Source organism: Myxocyprinus asiaticus, chromosome 34, assembly GCF_019703515.2.
Source record: "Myxocyprinus asiaticus isolate MX2 ecotype Aquarium Trade chromosome 34, UBuf_Myxa_2, whole genome shotgun sequence".
In the NCBI taxonomy this organism is placed as follows: Eukaryota; Metazoa; Chordata; class Actinopteri; order Cypriniformes; family Catostomidae; genus Myxocyprinus; species Myxocyprinus asiaticus.
This window is the reverse complement of record NC_059377.1, coordinates 28,756,306-28,775,388: the sequence shown is the minus strand read 5'-3', so window position 1 is coordinate 28,775,388 and position 19,083 is coordinate 28,756,306. Positions and strand designations below refer to the sequence as shown.

The 19,083-nt window shown below is 37.9% G+C and overlaps 2 protein-coding genes across 2 annotated transcripts in view; both read right to left on the bottom strand.

Moving 5' to 3' along the window:
* The window catches only part of LOC127425422 (adenylyl cyclase-associated protein 2-like), a 52,383-nt gene extending 51,503 nt beyond the window's left edge, over positions 1-880 (bottom strand). Inside the window, exon 1 of the mRNA XM_051671435.1 lies at positions 715-880. The gene's annotated coding sequence lies outside the window, so the exon portion shown is untranslated. The remainder of the gene's footprint in view (positions 1-714) is intronic.
* Positions 881-3,483: 2,603 nt separating this feature from the next.
* LOC127425443 (RNA-binding protein 24-like) lies at positions 3,484-17,502 on the bottom strand. Its single transcript, XM_051671465.1, has 4 exons — positions 16,973-17,502; positions 15,976-16,099; positions 15,415-15,469; positions 3,484-6,139 (listed from the first exon to the last, which is right to left on the bottom strand). The coding sequence occupies exons 1-4, from the start codon at positions 17,138-17,140 to the stop codon at positions 5,794-5,796; spliced, it is 693 nt and encodes a 230-aa protein (XP_051527425.1). The 5' UTR covers positions 17,141-17,502; the 3' UTR covers positions 3,484-5,793.
* Positions 17,503-19,083: the final 1,581 nt, after the last annotated feature.

The window sequence follows — 19,083 nt, the reverse complement described above, 5'->3', positions numbered from 1 at the left end:
TCAGAATGGGGAAAAAATTTGATCTTAGTGATTTGGAGCGTGGCATGATTGTTGTTGCCAGATGGGCTGGTTGGCGCTGTTTTGGCGGCATGAGGGGGACCTACACAATATTAGGCAGGTGGTTTTAATGTTGTGGCTGATCAGTGTATAATATAGCCTATTTACATTTTGAAATGTATATATTTATATATATATATATATATATATATATATATATATATATATATATATATATATATATATAATTGTTGTTTACTTCAACGTTTAACGTAAATTTCAAAATGTAAGAACTGAAATACTAGGTTACTAGACAGCATCATTTAAAATGTAGTGTGTGTCTGTCACAGAGTGAAAGTAAAAAATAGCCGTGTTCGTCACCTATCCCGCGAGCAGCAGACGGCTGGACGCACAGATATGACAACTGACAGATCCAGCAATTACAGAAAAGATAACGCACCCTGCCCTCTGACACCAACACACCACCGAAAACACAAAACGGTTCTAGTTTGCGAGTAACCATTGCTGTCATAGTGTTTTCAATTCCTGCCAGCACAGCAAATGTCTTTCCACAGACAAAAACACGCACATTTCAATGTGTACCTCCCACCCGCTCAGTTGAGCGCGCGACCAGACATTTATATCTGATCATTCACACACTATTCACCTGGAATAAAATACACAACAGAAACAGAGTCATTCTTAACGGAATATTACCTCTGAAAAGGGATCAGGGTCTTATTCTCCCGTTTTCTTGAGAAATAGCGAGATGTGGATCAGCTATGCAGGTCTGGTCCTGGTGTCCCCGTTCTCCCCGCTGTCATTCAACTGAGCAGCCGATCAGTACGCTTCCGGGACTTCCATATTTGGCAAGGATGAATCAGAGAAAGCTTTGGTGTGGTGAAGCGAGCCAGCTTGATAGAGAAGGTTTGAAAGAAAGAAGTCCTGATGGAATTATACTAAAAGATTGGCAATGGCCTAATTCAGCAAAAAATAGACATATCTGACATTGCATGTATTTTAAAAGGTCTACAGGTCTTTATTTCTAATAAAAAGTACTGTAGTGGCACCATGGTAAAGGGATTAGATATAAATGCATTGGTACTGGACATATGCTGTACCATGATTACCATTTTCACCATGGTATTTATATGGTATTTAAAGAAATGCTACTGAAAAGAACAACATGGTACTAAAATGGAACATGTCCAAAAACGTGGTGTTAACATGGTACAATGTCCAAAAACATAGTAATAACATGGTACTTTTTGAATATACTGTACCATGGTCATGTACCATGATGTTTACATGGTATTCCAAGATACTTCTAAGAACACTGTGGTACTACAATGGAACATTGTTGAAAAATCATAGTATCATATACAAAAACATGGTGATACCATAGTACTTTTGGGTACTTTTATTAGTTTCCCACCCGTTTTGAACAATGCATTTTCATAACTTTTCCAGTATGTCACCAATGATGATTATTGGATAAAAATATTGAAAAATAATTTAGAGATATATATTGATAGAGATATATATTGATAGAAAAGAGATTACATTGGTATACATTTCCATGACTTTTCCAAAAAAATGTTAAGATCTTATTCATTTCCATTACATTTCCAGGCCTGAAAATAACAATTTACAGGTTACCATGACTGTGGGAACCCTGGAGATAACAACCATCAGTTTTCTTAAAGGGATAGTTCACCCAAAAATTTAAATTCTCTCATCATTTACTCACGCTCAAGCCATCCCACATGTGTATGACTTTATTTCTTCTGCTGAACATGAATGATGATTTTTAGAAAAATATCTCAGCTCTGTAGGTCCATACAATACAAATGAATAGGTACCAATATTTTGAAGTTCCAAAAATCATGTAAAGGCAGCATAAAAGTAATCCATATGACTCCAGTGGTTTAATCCATGTCTTCAGAAGTGATATGTGTGGGTGAGAAACAGATCAATATTTAAGTCCTTTTTTATGATCAATCCCCACTTTCACTTTCATATTCTTTTGTTTTTGGCAATTCACATTCATTGTGCACATCGCCACCTACTGGGCAGGGAGGATAATTTATAATAAAAAAGGACTTAACTATTGATCTGTTTCTCACCCACACCTATCATAGAACTTCTGAAGACATGGATTTAACCACTAAAGTCTTATGGATTACTTTGTCCTTTTTGAGCTTCAAAATTTTGATACTCATTCACTTGCATTGTATGGACCTACAGAGCTGAGATATTGGTCTAAAAATTGTTGTTTGTGTTCAGCAAAATAAAGAAAGTCATACACATCTGGGATGGCATGAGGATGAGTAAATGGTGAGAGAATCTTCATTTTGTGGGAACTATCCCTTTAAGGTGCATTAACTCTTGAATGGCTAATTATGTATACTCCACATTCATGCACTTTTGACACCACATAGAAGATTAGATTATCAAGTAATCTGCCTGTCAACTGTTATCAGTCGTCAATGTCCCCTGATTCTGCATTAACTCCTGGTGGCATTTACCTCCTGCACCCATCTTCCCATTCTCATGGCCGACATTGGACAGGCGTCTGGTGATGTGTATTGGAAAGTTTCCACCACTGCTGTGTCATAGTGGTACCGAGACACAAGCCTGTGTCAAGTTACATGACCAGGCAGAAATAGAACTTAAACAAGAACAAGTGCCATGTGCACAGACTCGGCTTTTTGGCATTTCTTATTAAGTAGAGAGGACTTGAATTATTCATGGAACCCCAATTCTCCAAAATGTGAAACAGTGTTGAAAAGTATACAGGTGCTGGTTTGGTTTTAAGTACAGATAAAATGTGGGTGCTCTGAGTCAAATACATAGGTTTAAAATCTAATTCTAAACTTAAATTTAAAACTTAGCTTTTAATAACTTGCAATGCTTAAAAAAGAAAGAATTTCCTAAGAAAACAAAGAATGAGGTTAGCTGATAGCATATCTTTAACAGCTTCATTATTAAGCAATGCTAGTACAAAGTTTGGGGTGAGTTAAATTTGTCACCTCACAAACCAGCATAAACAAGGTAATAAATAATCATATCTGTGTGTGTCAAGGAGGGGTGACACTCTGTATGTTTATATTGTGGCCTGCCAAGCATATCTGCTTCTTTTTTCACAACACCTTCATCCACCAAGCAACACATGGCAGCTTCTTTGTCACTGCAGTGAGACAACAGTAGTAAAGCGATCATCTACTGCCCCTTAAAAAAAAAAACAGGGTTTAAGGGTTTAAAATGTTTAGAAATACACCTTATAATAATAGTTTTGAACAGGGATGTAGCAATGACCCAGAATGTGGGATTTTGAAAAACGGTGTAGAAATTACACAATATAATCATTTCAATCCATCACCTCACCTTACAGGAATCCCATGCACTGCAGTTTGCAAGTACAATTGTCTCCTAATGGAAATATTTTAATAGTTGGTGACAACAGTCCATGTAATAAACAAAGCATTTGAGGTTTAAATATAGAACCTTTTATTTCCATTTAGAGTAAATAGTGTTGAAAATCTGAAATAAGGCTTAAATACCAACAGAATGTTTGTATTTAAATAGTCAATAACACTGTACATGCCCAAATCCAGTGACAACAAAAAATGTCCTTGTTTTTTTTTTTTTTTTGTTATTCTTGTTTCGTTTTTTTTTTATATATATATATATTTTTATATTTTCCCTTGTAAGAAAGAGTTCAAGTATAAAACAGTGTAAAATAGCCCATCTGATGCATATTTAAAGCAATATAAGCACAGCATCCATCCTTGACATTAACAATACATTCTAGTGTATGAAGCAGCATGTCCCATAGGTTTCGCCAGGTTTTTTTTTTTTTTTTGTTGGTTCTTTTAAAGTCTTTTTAACAGTTCTAGATATGACAAATGGAGATAACATGCCTGGAGTAACAGGCCTGAAATAAAATAAATGTCATACAATAGGCATTAAACTAGCCAATATTTAATGTCATGTTCTAAAATTGCAAAAGGTATAGAGAAAAAAATAAGGAATTGTACAGTGCACATACAAAATTGTTTCTTAAGTTCTACACCAACACTTTTGGTTGAGTATGTTAATAATATTACAACTAAACCTACTCAATAACTTATAATAATTATAATAATATGCCATGAGATGAATACATTATATCCATACAGTACCGCTTCTAAATCTGCGATCTTAGAGCACAACATAAGTCAACTCAAAATAAATATCTTAAATAGCACGTCTTTTTTTCTCTTTAAATAGAATAACAAATGTAAGGCACACAAAGAACCCTCATACGCACAGTTTGGGATCCTTTTAGCTTTAGTGCTCATTGAACTACAGACTTCATAAATGTGTGCTGGTGCTTAGACATAGTTCTTATTGAACATATCAAAACCAGAGATCATTTATCATTGGTGTTGACTGATAGCGGTTCATTTGTATAGGGTGAAAAGCTTGCGTTAACCACTTCTCTAATCACAGTTCCTTGTCTTGATCCAGCGAGGAGTCACTCACGAGAGAGATCCATGGGAGAAGACTTGGGTGATATAAGTGTCCAAAACCTCTCTAGAAAGAGGAGAGGGACTGTTGACAAAGCCGTAGCAGGACCAGTTCCAAAATGGATCCAGGGATTAAACTGTGACAGCTCAAACAAGCAACAGTGATCTTTCCAGAGCAATTCGTCTGTGGGTGTGTATCAGTGCCTGTTTCTTCCAACACAACAGTTGCTCCCTGATTCTAGTACACTGAGCAAGTAATTTTCCCTACATAGTCATTTATTTTTGTGTGTGTATGCGTTTATGCGTCTTTCCTCACGCAAAGACAGAGACATTAACACTTCAATTTGTGTGTAACTGCGTATATGTTAGTCCATGTGTATTTGTAAGCATATAATACAATACGTCTCAGTCTTTTCATCTTTTGTGAGTGCCTTTAAATTGTTCGATGCCCTTTGTGGAGGAGCTAGAGAAAATCTCTCATTTTCCTGCACTTTGTTTTGTCCCCTGTTGGCTTGTTTGCTTTGCATAGGTCAAAAGGTCAAGACAGGAGTCAGACAGGAGAAAGGGGGACATTCAGCATCAGATAGATAAAAAAGGTAGTTCAGAACACATAAAACATGCTAACACTGGATCTCTCTCCATTTTGCCACAGTTAGGTCTACTATCCCTGATTGGCAGAGTTTTTCCTTTTCTAATTCGCTGAAAATTGCTCCATTTCCCTGATGATAAAAAAATGCACTTGAGAAGACAGAACAAAAAGGGCCCTCCAAAAAATGAGAATAAATATAAAGGTAAAGGGGCCCTAGAATCAAAACACTGTGGGACATTTCCAAGTGTCCATTGAAGAAAACGGTCACCTACATTAATGACAGCATAGGGACTAAAGGTTTCGTCTACAACGCGCCTATACCACAGTGATTAGTCGCTGCATACCTCCTTTCACAATAAATATTCTACTCTAATATTAATTATAGTAATAAAGATAACTTAATAATAGTGATATTGATAATGATAATAGTAAAAAGCTAGATTCCGTCCTTTTCTGCTAACTTTTTTTGTTTTCTTTTCTGGTTTTAATCACAGCAAGTTGGAAAGTATTGAGTTCCCACCTCACTAATAATCTCTACCAATTACTATCCCCCTCCCGTATTCTCTCCATCTTCCTCCTTTTGCAATCAACCCACAACCAGCAATTATTTTCTTCATCATTCTTCACATCTTCATCGTCAATTAGTCGTCGCTGGGCGTCAACCCCCCGCACGTCTCCCGTTCGCGTCATTGGTTGCTATTGCATCCGTTCAGCTTGCAGCTGCTGGGGATGGTACTGACCAAAGGCTGCAGCAGCTGCGGCTGCAGAACCCGGTGCAGCGGTGGCCAGCGGCTGCTGCATGGCATAGCCGTAGCCGGCAGTAGCTACATAGCCAGCTGCGGCAGGAGAGGCCGCATATGGATACTGCTCATAGGCTGCGGCGGCCGCGGCAGTTGCTGCGCTGGCATACTGGGAGTAGGCTGCGCCTGTGTAGTCGATGTAAGGTGAGGATGCAGTGGCAGAGGCAGCGGTTGGCTGGATGTGAGGAATGACCACGCTGGGCTGCATGAAGGCTTGCGGGTACACATAATGAGTGGGGATCCTGTGAGACATAAACACATGACATCGTGTTAGTCTTGAAAATGTATGGAAGTATACAGAACAACAACCACAGGGCACAACCACAGCGCAGCCAAGCACCCAATTTCCACAGTTCAGCAACACCACGGAAATGCCTGCTAGTGATTGTTAGAGATATAAGGTTGCCAAAATAGACATCTCTCAAGAAAACCATGAGAGCCACGAGAGTGACCTGAAACTGTGTATTCTTCCTTAGTGTCCATCTAAAAATGAAGTGTGTAATGTACTCGCCTGTAGCGTCACCAAGCAAATTGCAAAAGCAATCAGTTCTCAAAGTAGTTTTGGAGTAGAGTATTCTGGAAATCCATTTAAAAAAAAAAAACATTGTTTATTTTTCCAATTCTGTTTGGTGGCACGATTGGCAAAAAAATTACACACTTCATCTTTAAGCTGGGATAAGAGAAAGCCACTTTTTTTTTTTTACATCGGAAAAATGACACCAGCTTTCAATAGTTAAAAAGTTGATTGAATAATTGAAAACTGATTGAGAAGCACCAGCATTTAGCCATGCTAAAAGTCACATGCATACAGCACCCTGGTGCTCGTTCTGTGAATAGGGGGAAGGTAGGACCCAGGAGAGGTAGAGAGGAGATGAGGGGAGCATTGTGAAAATGTCAGGGCTACTTTGACAGCTGGACAGTTTTCAAAAAGATACGCTGCTGGCTGTTTCCCCCTCCACACTTAGACAATGAGCCCGAGGCAGGACAGCGTACACAGAAGGGAGTTTTGATTAAATAAGCAATCAGGAACAATGCGCCCATTCTGCCTTTCATTACAAACCCCACTGCACTTTCAGAGCAGTTTACACATTCACAGTCTGCACTAAACGCACTGGTGAGAACTTTTAAAACTGGTTCAAGGGATGATGCGATGAATTCAATGACCTCTAAGTTGCTAAACATTACGTAATAAGACTATACAACATCAGGACAAAATTATTTGTGAGAACTGGGTGTGAGAGATCTTTATCATCGAATATTCCCCTGAGAATTGAATCATCAACAAAGTGCTTATGATGACATTTTTTACAGGGATAGTTCACCCAAAAATTAAGTCTGACTTGATTTACTCACCCTAATGTCGTTCCAAATCTGTATGACTTTCTTCCATGAAAGACAAAGGGAAATCTTTAGCATAATGTCCAAACTGCTCCACCTCTGGTCACCCATCGCTGTCATTCTCATTCTTTTCCATACAATGAACGTGAATGGTGACCAGGTTTGGACACTCCGTTAAATACCTCCACTTGTGTTCCACCGAAGAAAGTCGAACAAGTTTGGAATGATACGAGGCTAAATGAAGATGTAAACGTATTAAAGAAAAGTTTCATTTTTAGGTGAACTATCCCTTTGAGAAACAGAGAAACTTTTAAAAACATCTACTTTACAGCTGGTATGCAAAACATTAATGTGTACTGGTGGAATTAGAAGGTCAATCAAGAGGCTTATATTTAAGATGGTAGTTATGTGTGGAATTTGAGTTAATTGAGTCCAACATTTAAACTTTCAGAGTTGGTGTGAAACAGGAGGAAAAAGAGAGAGAAAATATCTATCATGGCAACCCTATTTGTAGCACACCATTATACAAGTCAAACCTCAAGTCAAACCCTAACCACCCCAAACAAACTTCAAAACCCCTTCACCCACCCCCCACCCCCCACCCCCCACAAAACAACACAACCGCTCACATAATGCCATAAATGAGAGGGATGATATAAAACCTTCCAGTCTTTTCTCACTCAGGTCAAAGGGCAAAGATGTTCATATGAAATGTTTCATAGATGCCTTGACAGCCTGAGGTAATAGCAGGGATTGTGTTAATATAGACTACCACAGTAATAAATACACAAAATGACACCACATACATTTTATGGTTGTAACAGCACTCAGTTAAAAAAAATAAAAAAATAAAAAGTGAAGTGCAGTACACTTGGGGCAGAAATATCACCGAAAGTGACAAAATGCCCCAGATATTAAAAATGTGGTTGCAAAAATGACCCCAGTGAATTCCATTTTTGTAATACATTACAAAAAATTTTATATTTCATTGCATTCTATTTTAGACCTACTCTAGAAGTGACCTACATTCTTTTCTATATCTAGTAATGAGTTCAGTGTCTCTGTGACCTATAGCAGTCAGGCTGCAGATATCTGTAATCCCCATTTCAGAAGCAAGTTCAATATATAACTAAGATTTTATAGCAGCCATATTTGTTCAGATTGAGAATGTATTAAATTAATAGATTTAATTATTGTAATTTGACATTTGTTTTATAAACAAATGGTTATTTAAAAAATATGTTCAAATTAAAGTAAAAATGCCCTTGAATATCAATTCCAGGGTGCAAATATTGCCCCTTAATAAAAAAAAGCTAATTTCTGACACTGGCACAGAGTGCACCTCACTGTGAATTAAAAGACTGTTTACAACTATCAAGTACTTTTTGACATAAATCATGGTCAGAGATAAGCATAGGGGTGGGCGATATGACCAAAATCTTACATCACAATATGAGTAATTTTATTTCATGATAACTACATATGTCATGACATAGTTACATTTTTCTGAAAATATAATAAAAATTGGTTTATGTATTAAATAGCCATATTGTAATGCCTATTTACGGATAATATAGTCAGTGAATTAAATACTTTAAAAACTAAAATTAATTCCTTACATTCCTCCTTATATAATTCTCTCTAAACATGGTTTTAAAATCAATTATAATGCTAAATTATGTATTATGCCACATTTCAGTCTGAAGTTGTTGACCACGTCCGTTGTGGAGTCTCACGTGAAGTCCTGACCACTGAACAATACATATACGCCGCACACATGGATATTTACAGTACATATCACGATATACAAAATATAGCAAAATCTCTATTGATAGACACTCTATATCGTCACCACAACATATATCGTCATATTGCCTAGCCCTAGATAATCATATACATTAAATCTGCTTTTAAATATTTAAAACTTTTACAGGAAAAGTTAGTAGCAAACTTTTAAATGTATTGCTAAGAAACGTAGCCCAAGATTAGGCTGGTCTGTTGTTATTCAACTTGCAGAGGAATTCACAATACTGAACAAGCTGTCTAAAAGCAGTGACAGAAATCCTGTGCAACTACTTTTGTGTTAAATAAAGTGCAGCTGACTCAAGAACAGAGTCTGTGCGGCCCTTTGAGTGTGAGTGACAGGGAGGGCTGCACTCTTCTCCTGTCATTCCAAACAAGAGTTAGCGTCGTGAAGGAACATTTCCCCTTCTACATCTTTATCTATTTTTCTGTCTTGCACATTTGGGGTCTCTACATTTTGATGCTATCTCTTCCTAAGCTACCACTATTCTTTTTTTTTTTTTTTTACATTTTGTTAATGATTCTGTTCTATAGTGTCAACATGAAATATTAAGCACTTTAAAACAAGAATAGTATGCTCTTGACTGTTTATATGTTAGCCACATGGCTCTGAGCCAATACTGACTGGGTGACTTGGGAAACACTGGATGATTTATGTGATGGCTTTAGATCAAAATCAACAGAACCTGCCCTCATGTAAAACTGGAGATCATTTCTTTCAAATACGGATTAAAAATAATTGCTGTTACTGTGCAGCACAACAGGACCCATAAATAAACTTGCTTCTCTATCTAGTCCACTGATGCCCTACAATTTGAGATTCATGTCTAAATAAAGGTCAACTTCAGACTTGTGTTACACAGAAACAAACATAGAACACCTGTTGTCATCCATGGAGATGTAAGCTTTACAATCAGGAGCTGAGATACTATTCTACAGACAGTGACTATGTTTACATAGACACCAGAAAGCGGCTTATTGTGAGAAAGCGGGTTATTGTGAGAAAGCAGCATTCTGGTTTAAATGCACTGTATAAGTGGCGTACACTTTACTCACATATACATGCAGCTCGGTCATTAAGCAGCTTTCTCAACAGCAACATTATTTCCCCACAACGTTTGTAGAAATAACACTATTTTATTCCCCATTACTTCTCTTTTTTTTCCAGACATTCCAGAGTTGTTACTGTGTTTGTTCGTGACCTGCAGCAGAATTGTGCTGCAATAGTGGGATTCCCTCTTATGTAAAACTCAGGTTTCCCCCAATGTACAAGCGCATTTAAAGTATGCGAACTTGAGGGACCGCGGACATTTTACATTAGTGTGTATAAATGGGTATAGTTTAGAGTGTATGTGCTTTTCCCACTGTACTCCCAGAAATACTGAATTCTTTCCACTTTGTTGACTTGTTGTTGGGCTCCATCCTTTGACGTTTGTTATCCGGTCTGTTCACGCACATACGCACTCCTCAAAAACCTGTTAGAACACCACTTGTGTGTTTACATGCCACATAAGCGGTGTTCTCTGGGAAAACCTGAGTGGGTTAAACCTCTTTCTCTTAATCCCTTAACATGGTGAAGAAATCAGCATTCTTGTTTACATGACTATAAAGAACTTTTTTATTCTTAAGTGCAGGTAAATGTGGTCAGTGAGCATGTTTACATGCACGGTCTTACACTGATAATGCTTAATAAGCAGACAACACATAAGGTCATGTAAAAGCCTTAAACAGTTTTCCATTACAGGTAAGGTCATAAACCACTTAAGCATACACCGATCAGCACACTTAGATTTTGGCTGATTACCCCGATTTTGCGTTGCATGTAAACACCTTTACCGGTGTTCTTACAGGCTTATCCAATGTGTGCAATTGTTGTGTGCATGTCTGTTCATGTTTTGACGTCAAGAGCAGGGAACAACCCAATGATTTCAAATCTCGTGTAAAAGCAGTTTTCTGGCAAAGTCAGATTTTTTTAATTAGCTGATTTTAGGTCATTATAAACGTACTGATGTTAATGTAAACATGCGTATTTTTCCTTTAGACTTTCTATTCAAGCTACATTTTTGTGAAAGACGTAGGGAACCCTGTCACCAACTGAATAGGTTCTCTTTACTTTGAAATTATAACAGAATTATGCATGATGATTTCAAATAGTCCTTGCTGAGCTCATGGGAAACTCGTGTCTACAAAGGGAGTTGTAAAACAGGCATGACTTTGCAAATTTCACACCTGACCCACATATTAAACTGTCCCAATTTGAATACTGGCACTGCATTGCACACGTCCTCCCACCCCCACTCCTAGTGGCAGACCTCTTACATTAAGCAACAAGGGCAATTTGGCTAAACAAATTAGGAAACGTGTGTTTTTGTAGGCTTACATTAGAACACTGAAAATAGAAGTCAGGGGCCTTACTGGTAAGTTTACATTGCATGCACCAAGGGCCGCAACTTTCTGTGGCAGTCTTGAGTCTTTTGAAGCTCCACATTTGTAAACCAGCCCTGTTTGGCCCCTGAACAAATGCAGCACTTTTCGTACTGATGTCTCCTTAAGATCAATCACTTGTGATGTATTATTCCTCTTTTGTAAGTCGCTTTGGATAAAAGCGTATGCCAAATGACTAAATGTAAATGTGAATGAACGACACTCACTAACTGCTCCAAGGTTAAAATTTGATGCCCGAATTCAATTGAGTCATGGCTTCCTTCGACCTCATGAGAGGTGCCATATCAGTGCTAATGGGGCACATGTTGGGCCTTGTTGAGTTTATCTCAAAGCTAAATGTCAGGAGCAGCCCAGCCCAGCCCCCAAAGCTAAGAGAGAGAATGTGTGACAGTGAATGTAACGAGAGAGAGCGAGAAAGAGAGAACGTAAAAGAGCGAGAGAAGGCTTCGTGCGACTGCAGTGTCAGCACTACAGCCTTTGTGCAAAACAATGGTGAAGCTTGTTTTCCTTAACGCCGCATGGGGCCATGTGACCAAGGCTCGCTCAGGGGGCTGTGGCATCTAGGCATTTATTTGTCACAGCAGAGGGCTCACAACACTGCAAACACATGCATGCATATCACAAACACACACACTTACACCCACACGCATACGCTGTGGAATCTTCCACAGATTAAATAATGACGCTGCATGACTGCCAAAAATGTGTTTTGCCTGTTGATTGTACAGTAGATTGTCCAGTTGCCTCTGGAAAATGTTGTTTATATGTCTTTTTGCCTTTGGAACAAAATAGATTTTACCAATAAAGGTTTTTCAGTTACCATTTATTTAATATCACATCTACCAATAAATGGCACCATTTGGTTGGTCTCTTAATAAAAGCACCAAACAATGCCATTATATCACAGTGCATTCAGGCGCAACAAAAAATGGTGTTCAGAGGTAAAATAACATACTTATTTCACTTATTAACTTTTTACGTAAAGGCCATTCATTTATGTGGAATAAAAGGACCAAAATTAATTTTCAACCATTAGACCGAAGAACAACTATGCCTAATTATAAAGGCATAAATAATCATAAAAATAGTCATTATAAAACAAATAATAATAAAAATAGTAAATATTATAAATAAAATGTGTGAAATAGGAAACTGCTGCAGCACACATTTCTTCACCTAATTGCACATTGTGGATGTTGCATTCTGTGAATGAAGACCTTTTTAACAACTAAGTATAATTACCACATATACGGTCAATGCACGGTTAATCCAGATACAAGGAAAACTTTAGAGGTAAAAAGTACATTTCTCAGTTGTTTCCAAGTCTTCACTCAATTATTGTTAGATATTATGCATTAATACAGACTTGATGCTGCCAGGTTTTGACTGAGAAGCAGATCTGTAATTAAAATGATACTTAACTGTTAATTAACTGTATTGTTATTATTTCTATGCTGATAAATCCACCACACAGGAAAAAAAATAATTGCTTATTTTTACTTATTTTGGTGAGATATGGCAACACTGCAATTGGTATTTTACCCACCCCTTGGCTCAGAGTACTGTCATTTTAAAAATAACATTATTAACCATTCTTTTAATTTGTTCTAACCAGGTACCAACAGGAAAGAAGGCTGTGGAACTTCTGAACTGAAAAAAATATACAGTTTTTGCTCAGAACAAACCGAAATGAAAAACATTTCGTTTTTAGTCCCTGCTTCTCAGACAATATTCTTTTTTTTTTCTCCCCAATTTGGACTGCCCAATTCCCAATGCGCTCTAAGTCCTCATGGTGGCATAGTGACTCGCCTCAATCCGGGTGGCAGAGGACGAATCTCATTTGCCTCCATGCCTGAGACAGTCAATCCGCACATCTTATCACGTGGCTTGTTGAGCATGTTACCGCAGAGACCTAGCGCGTGTGGAGGCTTCGCGCTTTTCTTCGTGGCATCCACGCACAACTTACCACGTGCCCCACCGAGAGCGAGAACCACATTATAGCAACCATGAGGAGGTTAACCCAACGTGACTCTACCCACCCTAGCAACCAAGCCAAATGGTTGCTTAGGAAGCCTGACTGGAGTCACTCAGCACGCCCTGGATTCGAACTTGCGACTCCAAGTGTGGTAGTCAGTATCTTTACTTGCTGAGCTACCCAGGCACCCTCAGACACTATTCTTCCTTTGATGTTGTTGTTGTTTCCACATTCATCTCCTGTTGTTTAACGGCGAATACATCTTCTTGCGCTTCTTATTGACCGCAATGGCTCAAATGTGAGTGCTGCCACCTTGTGGACCCATTAATTAGTGCAAATAATTCCAGGCGCATTCAAAGGCACGTGGTTAGAAAAACTGGGCTGTGCGCGTTCAGTGCTCAAGCACTCTACTGATGACGAAATTTGCGTCATGCGTCTGACCGAAGCATACTTTGGGCTTAAGGCAACAATGTATGTGGTCATGTAAACGCTTTAAATGTTTTTTTACATCAAGGAAATGTCAAACGGTTTAAGAATAAACTGATCAGCATATGCAGATTTTTGCCCATTACCCCGATTTCGCTCTGCATGTAAACATCTTTATCTTATTCACTATGCACAAGGATTGTACGCCATGAATGTTTACGTTTTGACTTTAAAAACAGAGAATAGTTTAATGGTTTCAAATATCAGGCAAACACCTTTTTATGTTGCCAGAATTTTTTGGTAGTTATCAGTGAATCGGTGTGCATGTAAACGCGTTCACTGTCGGTTGAGCTCTAGATTTGGACCTACATGAAAAGGTTACATTTTCTGATTTGTATTTAGAATCCATAAAGAAAAGGATAACAGGCGATTTACAAGGATATCATGACAGAGAGAAACTGCAGGACTCTAGGGACTCAGGGTCCTCTGCAGGATGCCTTATAGGGCTAGAATAGAGAGAGATGACAGTGGAGAGAAGGAGAGAGAGAGCTGAAAAAGAAAGAAGTGAAGAGACACAATGGAGATGGGAGAGAACGGTAAAGTGTGAGTATGTATCATAGTCTCGGTGGTGTGAGTGTGACAGAACTCTCAATCAGTGAGCAAAATAAAACCGAAACGTGCAAGTTTGTAGTCGGGCTGATTGGTTGGCGTGAAGAGGGGTTCAACAACGGCACACAAAAAAAATGGCACTCACTCCAAGAACAAGACACCAGAAAACACAACAAAAAGTGAAAAATAATATACAAAATTATCAAAAACACAAGCTCCAGCGATTAAAACGTGAGGAAAATAAATAAAGCAAAGTAAAAATCACACTTTGCTCCTTTGCAAAGTCATCACTCCTCCACAACACTGAAATTCAGCACCCCAAAACCAGCCTTTTCCATTAAATTAAAAAGCACACAGTTAAGCTACGAAAACCACTTCATAACGCACACACAGCTCTTTGTACTATTAAAAGTGAAAGTCCAAACCAAAATAAAACCAACATACATGCATCTGTAATCACCATTTTGAGCTTGTTTTGTGTGTTTGAGTCTACAGGTACTGTAGCTACTGATCTGCACAAAGCTCTCACAGCTATTCCTCAAACCACCAGTTATCTTAACCCAAAACGAGCCTGTCGGACCAGAGAAAGATAGACAACATTGAGTCAGGCTATAGTATCCAGTGTAAAGGTTCATCTTACACTCACGCATGCACATGCACACACACACTTTCTTTCGATTACACAAACATCCATCTTATTATATTAATGTATTGAATTAGGTCCAAAATTGTGATTAAGCATTGAATGTCATGTCTTGTTCTACATTATCGCAGTACAAATGATTGAATAAGTGGAAAGAACAAGCATAACACATTAAAGTAGCTGTGCTAAAGGGGATTTCACAATCTGGACCTAAAACTATTGTGATAAGTAAAACAATCAATCTATTTTGGGCAGTTTTAGGTGTTGCTGACACTTACCCATATGGTCTTTGGATGAAAGCAGGGTGAATCTGAGGGACACCAAAGGTAAAACCTGCACACAATGCATGAGAATAAATTAAAAGCATGTTAATATAACTCTTTCCCACCTTATTTAAAACCACCCAACTAAAGATGGCTGTAAGTAATTGATGGTAAACAGTCCTAATCTTTCTTGATGGAACTAGTGAATATTTTGTGATATATTGGCATTTTATTATCCCATGGTATAGAATACATGAAGTACAATAGCTTGTGGTTAATCATATAATTGCATAGATCAGTCCCTATTTATCATAAATTATGCCACAAACTTTCTTTGCATGTACAAAAAAAAAAAAACTGCACTATGGAAAAATGGCTGTGTCCTTGTTGAAACAAACCATTTGGAAATATCTCTGCAGTTTGCCACTCAATTTTAACCCTGTGGGTTTTATTGGGAGTCACTGTGCCAATATTTACAGATTGTAAACAGCCACAGCATTGGTATCCAATGGTTTCCACTGATGATTATGCTCTTTACATGTCCTCGCTCTGCATAACAACACACAGTAGCCTTACCTGGCTGCATCACCCGTGGCTTGGCTCCTAGATAAGCCAGGTTAACGTTGGCCTTCCTGCCATCGATGATGGGGTTGGGGTCCTTACAAGCTCTGTCTGCAGCAGAGCGGTCTGCCATAGTCACCTATTGACACATACAGAGGTGTTCCGCATAAGACATAAACATCAGCCAACGTACCAAATCCTCTAAAAACTAAAAGGATATCGCTTCAACAGTTAAAGTTGAACTGAACTTGAAATATCTGGTGACATACTGTAAACACACAAGCAAGGTCCACTCTTTTTAACACTGAGCTTGCAACCTAAAATCACTGTAGAATTACCAAATCCTCATGACCCCTGACCTAAACAACGCTTTAAACTCAAAGTTTTAAGAGTGCCTATACATTCTTAGATGTCTGACTGACGAAAATCGTTAAAAACAGATCTTACTCAAGCTTTTCTACACCTTTATCGTGAATGTCTTTATTAAACAGGCTACATCAGACATCATTAGTGTGTTGTGAAGTCAGTTTGGAGTCCCTTATTTCGGCTTTGTGGACTGTCAAAACTTTAAGTTGGCTTGTTTACTCTGTCGCTGTGAAACTCTTATCAGGTTCTGCTAGTCACACTCGACAGCTGAGCCAACATATGGGCCTGTATGGAACCGTTCACACCATCCGAGCTGTTTTACAATTGTTTTCCAATGTAAACACGCGCTCGACGGACGTATTTGACCGTTGCGCCATTTATTGTTGTTTTTTCAGACACATGCGTAATGTTATTCGTTGCGTCTGGCTTTTTAAGCGCATAACCTAAATGCAAAAGCGCGTGTGGAACAAACAAAATGCGTATGAAACATTTCTAACTTTTGCAAAGATCTGGTATGTTGCCATTTAAATTTGTTGTGTCATGCTGTCACACAGCGCTGGTGCATGTCCAAACGCCTGCCTCAACATGACAGCTTCTATCTAACTGCATATATTCCAAGATGAATTAGGAAAAGGGGAATACTTACAAATCCATAACCCCTGGATTTTCCAGTCTGCCTGTCGGTAATCACCACAGCCTCCTCAATTTCCCCAAACACTTCAAAATATTTCCTTAGACTGGAATCCGTCGTATGATACGGAAGACCACCGACAAATATCTTGGTATAAGTGGTGTCCTTTTGGGTGGTATGCATCCTTACAAAAATGCTCAAGTGCAAAAATGTTATTATATATATATATATATATATATATATATATATATAAACACCTATCAAACGTAGTGCAAAGTTTTAAGCTTGTAGTGCAAGCTTAAGTTATAAACTGTATCGCTCCTTTAATGTTCGGTTAAAATGTTCACGAGACGCACGCGCGAAGTTACAAAAAGTCGTTTTCCGAGAAATATAAAAAGCGCATTAGATGTGTTTAATGTAAGAGGTAGATTAATTTGCCCTCCCTTGGTAAGTCATGTGGAGCGGATTGAGCCAAAGATCATCAGGTGGGTCGAGCTCTTCCTAACTGACGTGATTTCTAAAAAGTGCGTGTGTCCCATTCCTAAGAGCACCCGGCTAACCACACCCAGATCACTTTTGAGGGAGGTACGAGCCATGCATTACCACACGCCCACTGCACGCGCGGAACAACAGCTGTACATCGGCGCGCACAACGGGCATCTATGCGCCTTTGTTGAAAAACTGTAAAGACATTTCATACAGTTGTTGTCTCTGTAACTGCATGCACATAAACATAAAAATAAAAATAAACAACCCAAAACGGCACAGCTTATTTTATTTTCTAATAGTAATGTGGCGTAATTTTAAGCACAAACAAAACAATAGACATCGTTATGCTTAGATAACCACAGAGGCCAGCCCAGCATATCTTATCAGTTAGATCTTGTCCGTTAGGATAGCTTGGCAGGTGGTGGTGAGGTGAAAGAGTTCTTCAGGTGAGGGCTCTGGTGTGCGTGTTACAAACAGAGGAAGATACACTGACGTGCTTGAGGACAGACGCTTTTTAAATGCTGTTTCATTGAAACTAAAAACAGAGCTAGTGTCTGAACATGTTTCCAAAGTCTCTCACTGCGTCTCTGGATGAGTGTGTGCGTGCGTAAAAGCGCACATTTTGTCTAGTCAACACATGTTTTGTGAACATCTGGGTGTTTGACAAATAAAAAGGAAAATTAAGTTGTTTTTCCAACTTCAAAATTACAAATACAAATTTCTGTAACTGGCGACCATTTAAGTATTTCACCATTTTAATAACTTTTTCAGTTCTGCGTGTGACAAATTCACCTTTAAAAGTAGACAACTCAAAAAAGTAATTGAGTAATTACTTCTAAAGCACTGTAATAAGATTACTTGGTCAGAAAAGTAATCACGTTACTAATTAGGGTACAACGGGGCTTACAGCTTCCCCAGGGTAAAAGGCAATTTTCTCCCAAATCATCAAACCACAGTAATTCCTTAACACCTGTTTGTCACTATGCACTGCAAAAATGTTCCTGATCCATTAGATTATTACATGCAATGTCTTAAGTTTGATTTTGATATAATTTGATCTCATATTTAATCATTTAAAAAAAAAATTTGCAAATCTATTTTGCTAATGAAAATCCCTGAAATTATCACATTTAATTTGACAAAATACTTCTTTGACATTTTAAGTTTTGTTCAAGGTGATTAAATAAAACGTTTTTTAATAACTGTTTAGTAAGTGAAAGGATAGTTTTAATCAATCTTCCATTATTATTTATTTTCAAACAAATTATGTTGCTCCATAATTATTCAATAAAAATACTTTTTTTTTTAACTTGATACACTTTGTGACCAGAAAACAAAAAACAAACAAAAAATCCTTAAGATGTGCCTTAAGGCCCATTGTACTCTACTTTACTTTTAAGTTGCTTTATAAAACACTTTACAGAAGTGTTTTATAAAGCACTTTTTTTATATTACAGTAACTAATTATTTTGTAATCAGATTACACAAACACTGTTGGTCATCTTTAAAACTGCAGTGCTGGGTGTGATAAATGATTTTGTTAAAGTAGCATAGGCTCCATGTAGTCTCTCAATTAATATAATAAAAGGTCACAAAAAAAAAAAAAAAAAAAAACATATGTAAAATAATTATACAAG

Excerpts from the sequence above, each read along its gene's own strand:
- LOC127425443 (XM_051671465.1), bottom strand. The coding sequence starts at position 17,140 with ATGCATACCACCCAAAAGGACACCACTTATACCAAGATATTTGTCGGT. Across the intron at positions 15,470-15,975 it reads GCCACGGGTGATGCAGCCAG|GTTTTACCTTTGGTGTCCCT; the intron begins GTAAGGCTACTG and ends CATTGTGTGCAG. Across the intron at positions 6,140-15,414 it reads TTCATCCAAAGACCATATGG|GATCCCCACTCATTATGTGT; the intron begins GTAAGTGTCAGC and ends TATGTCTCACAG.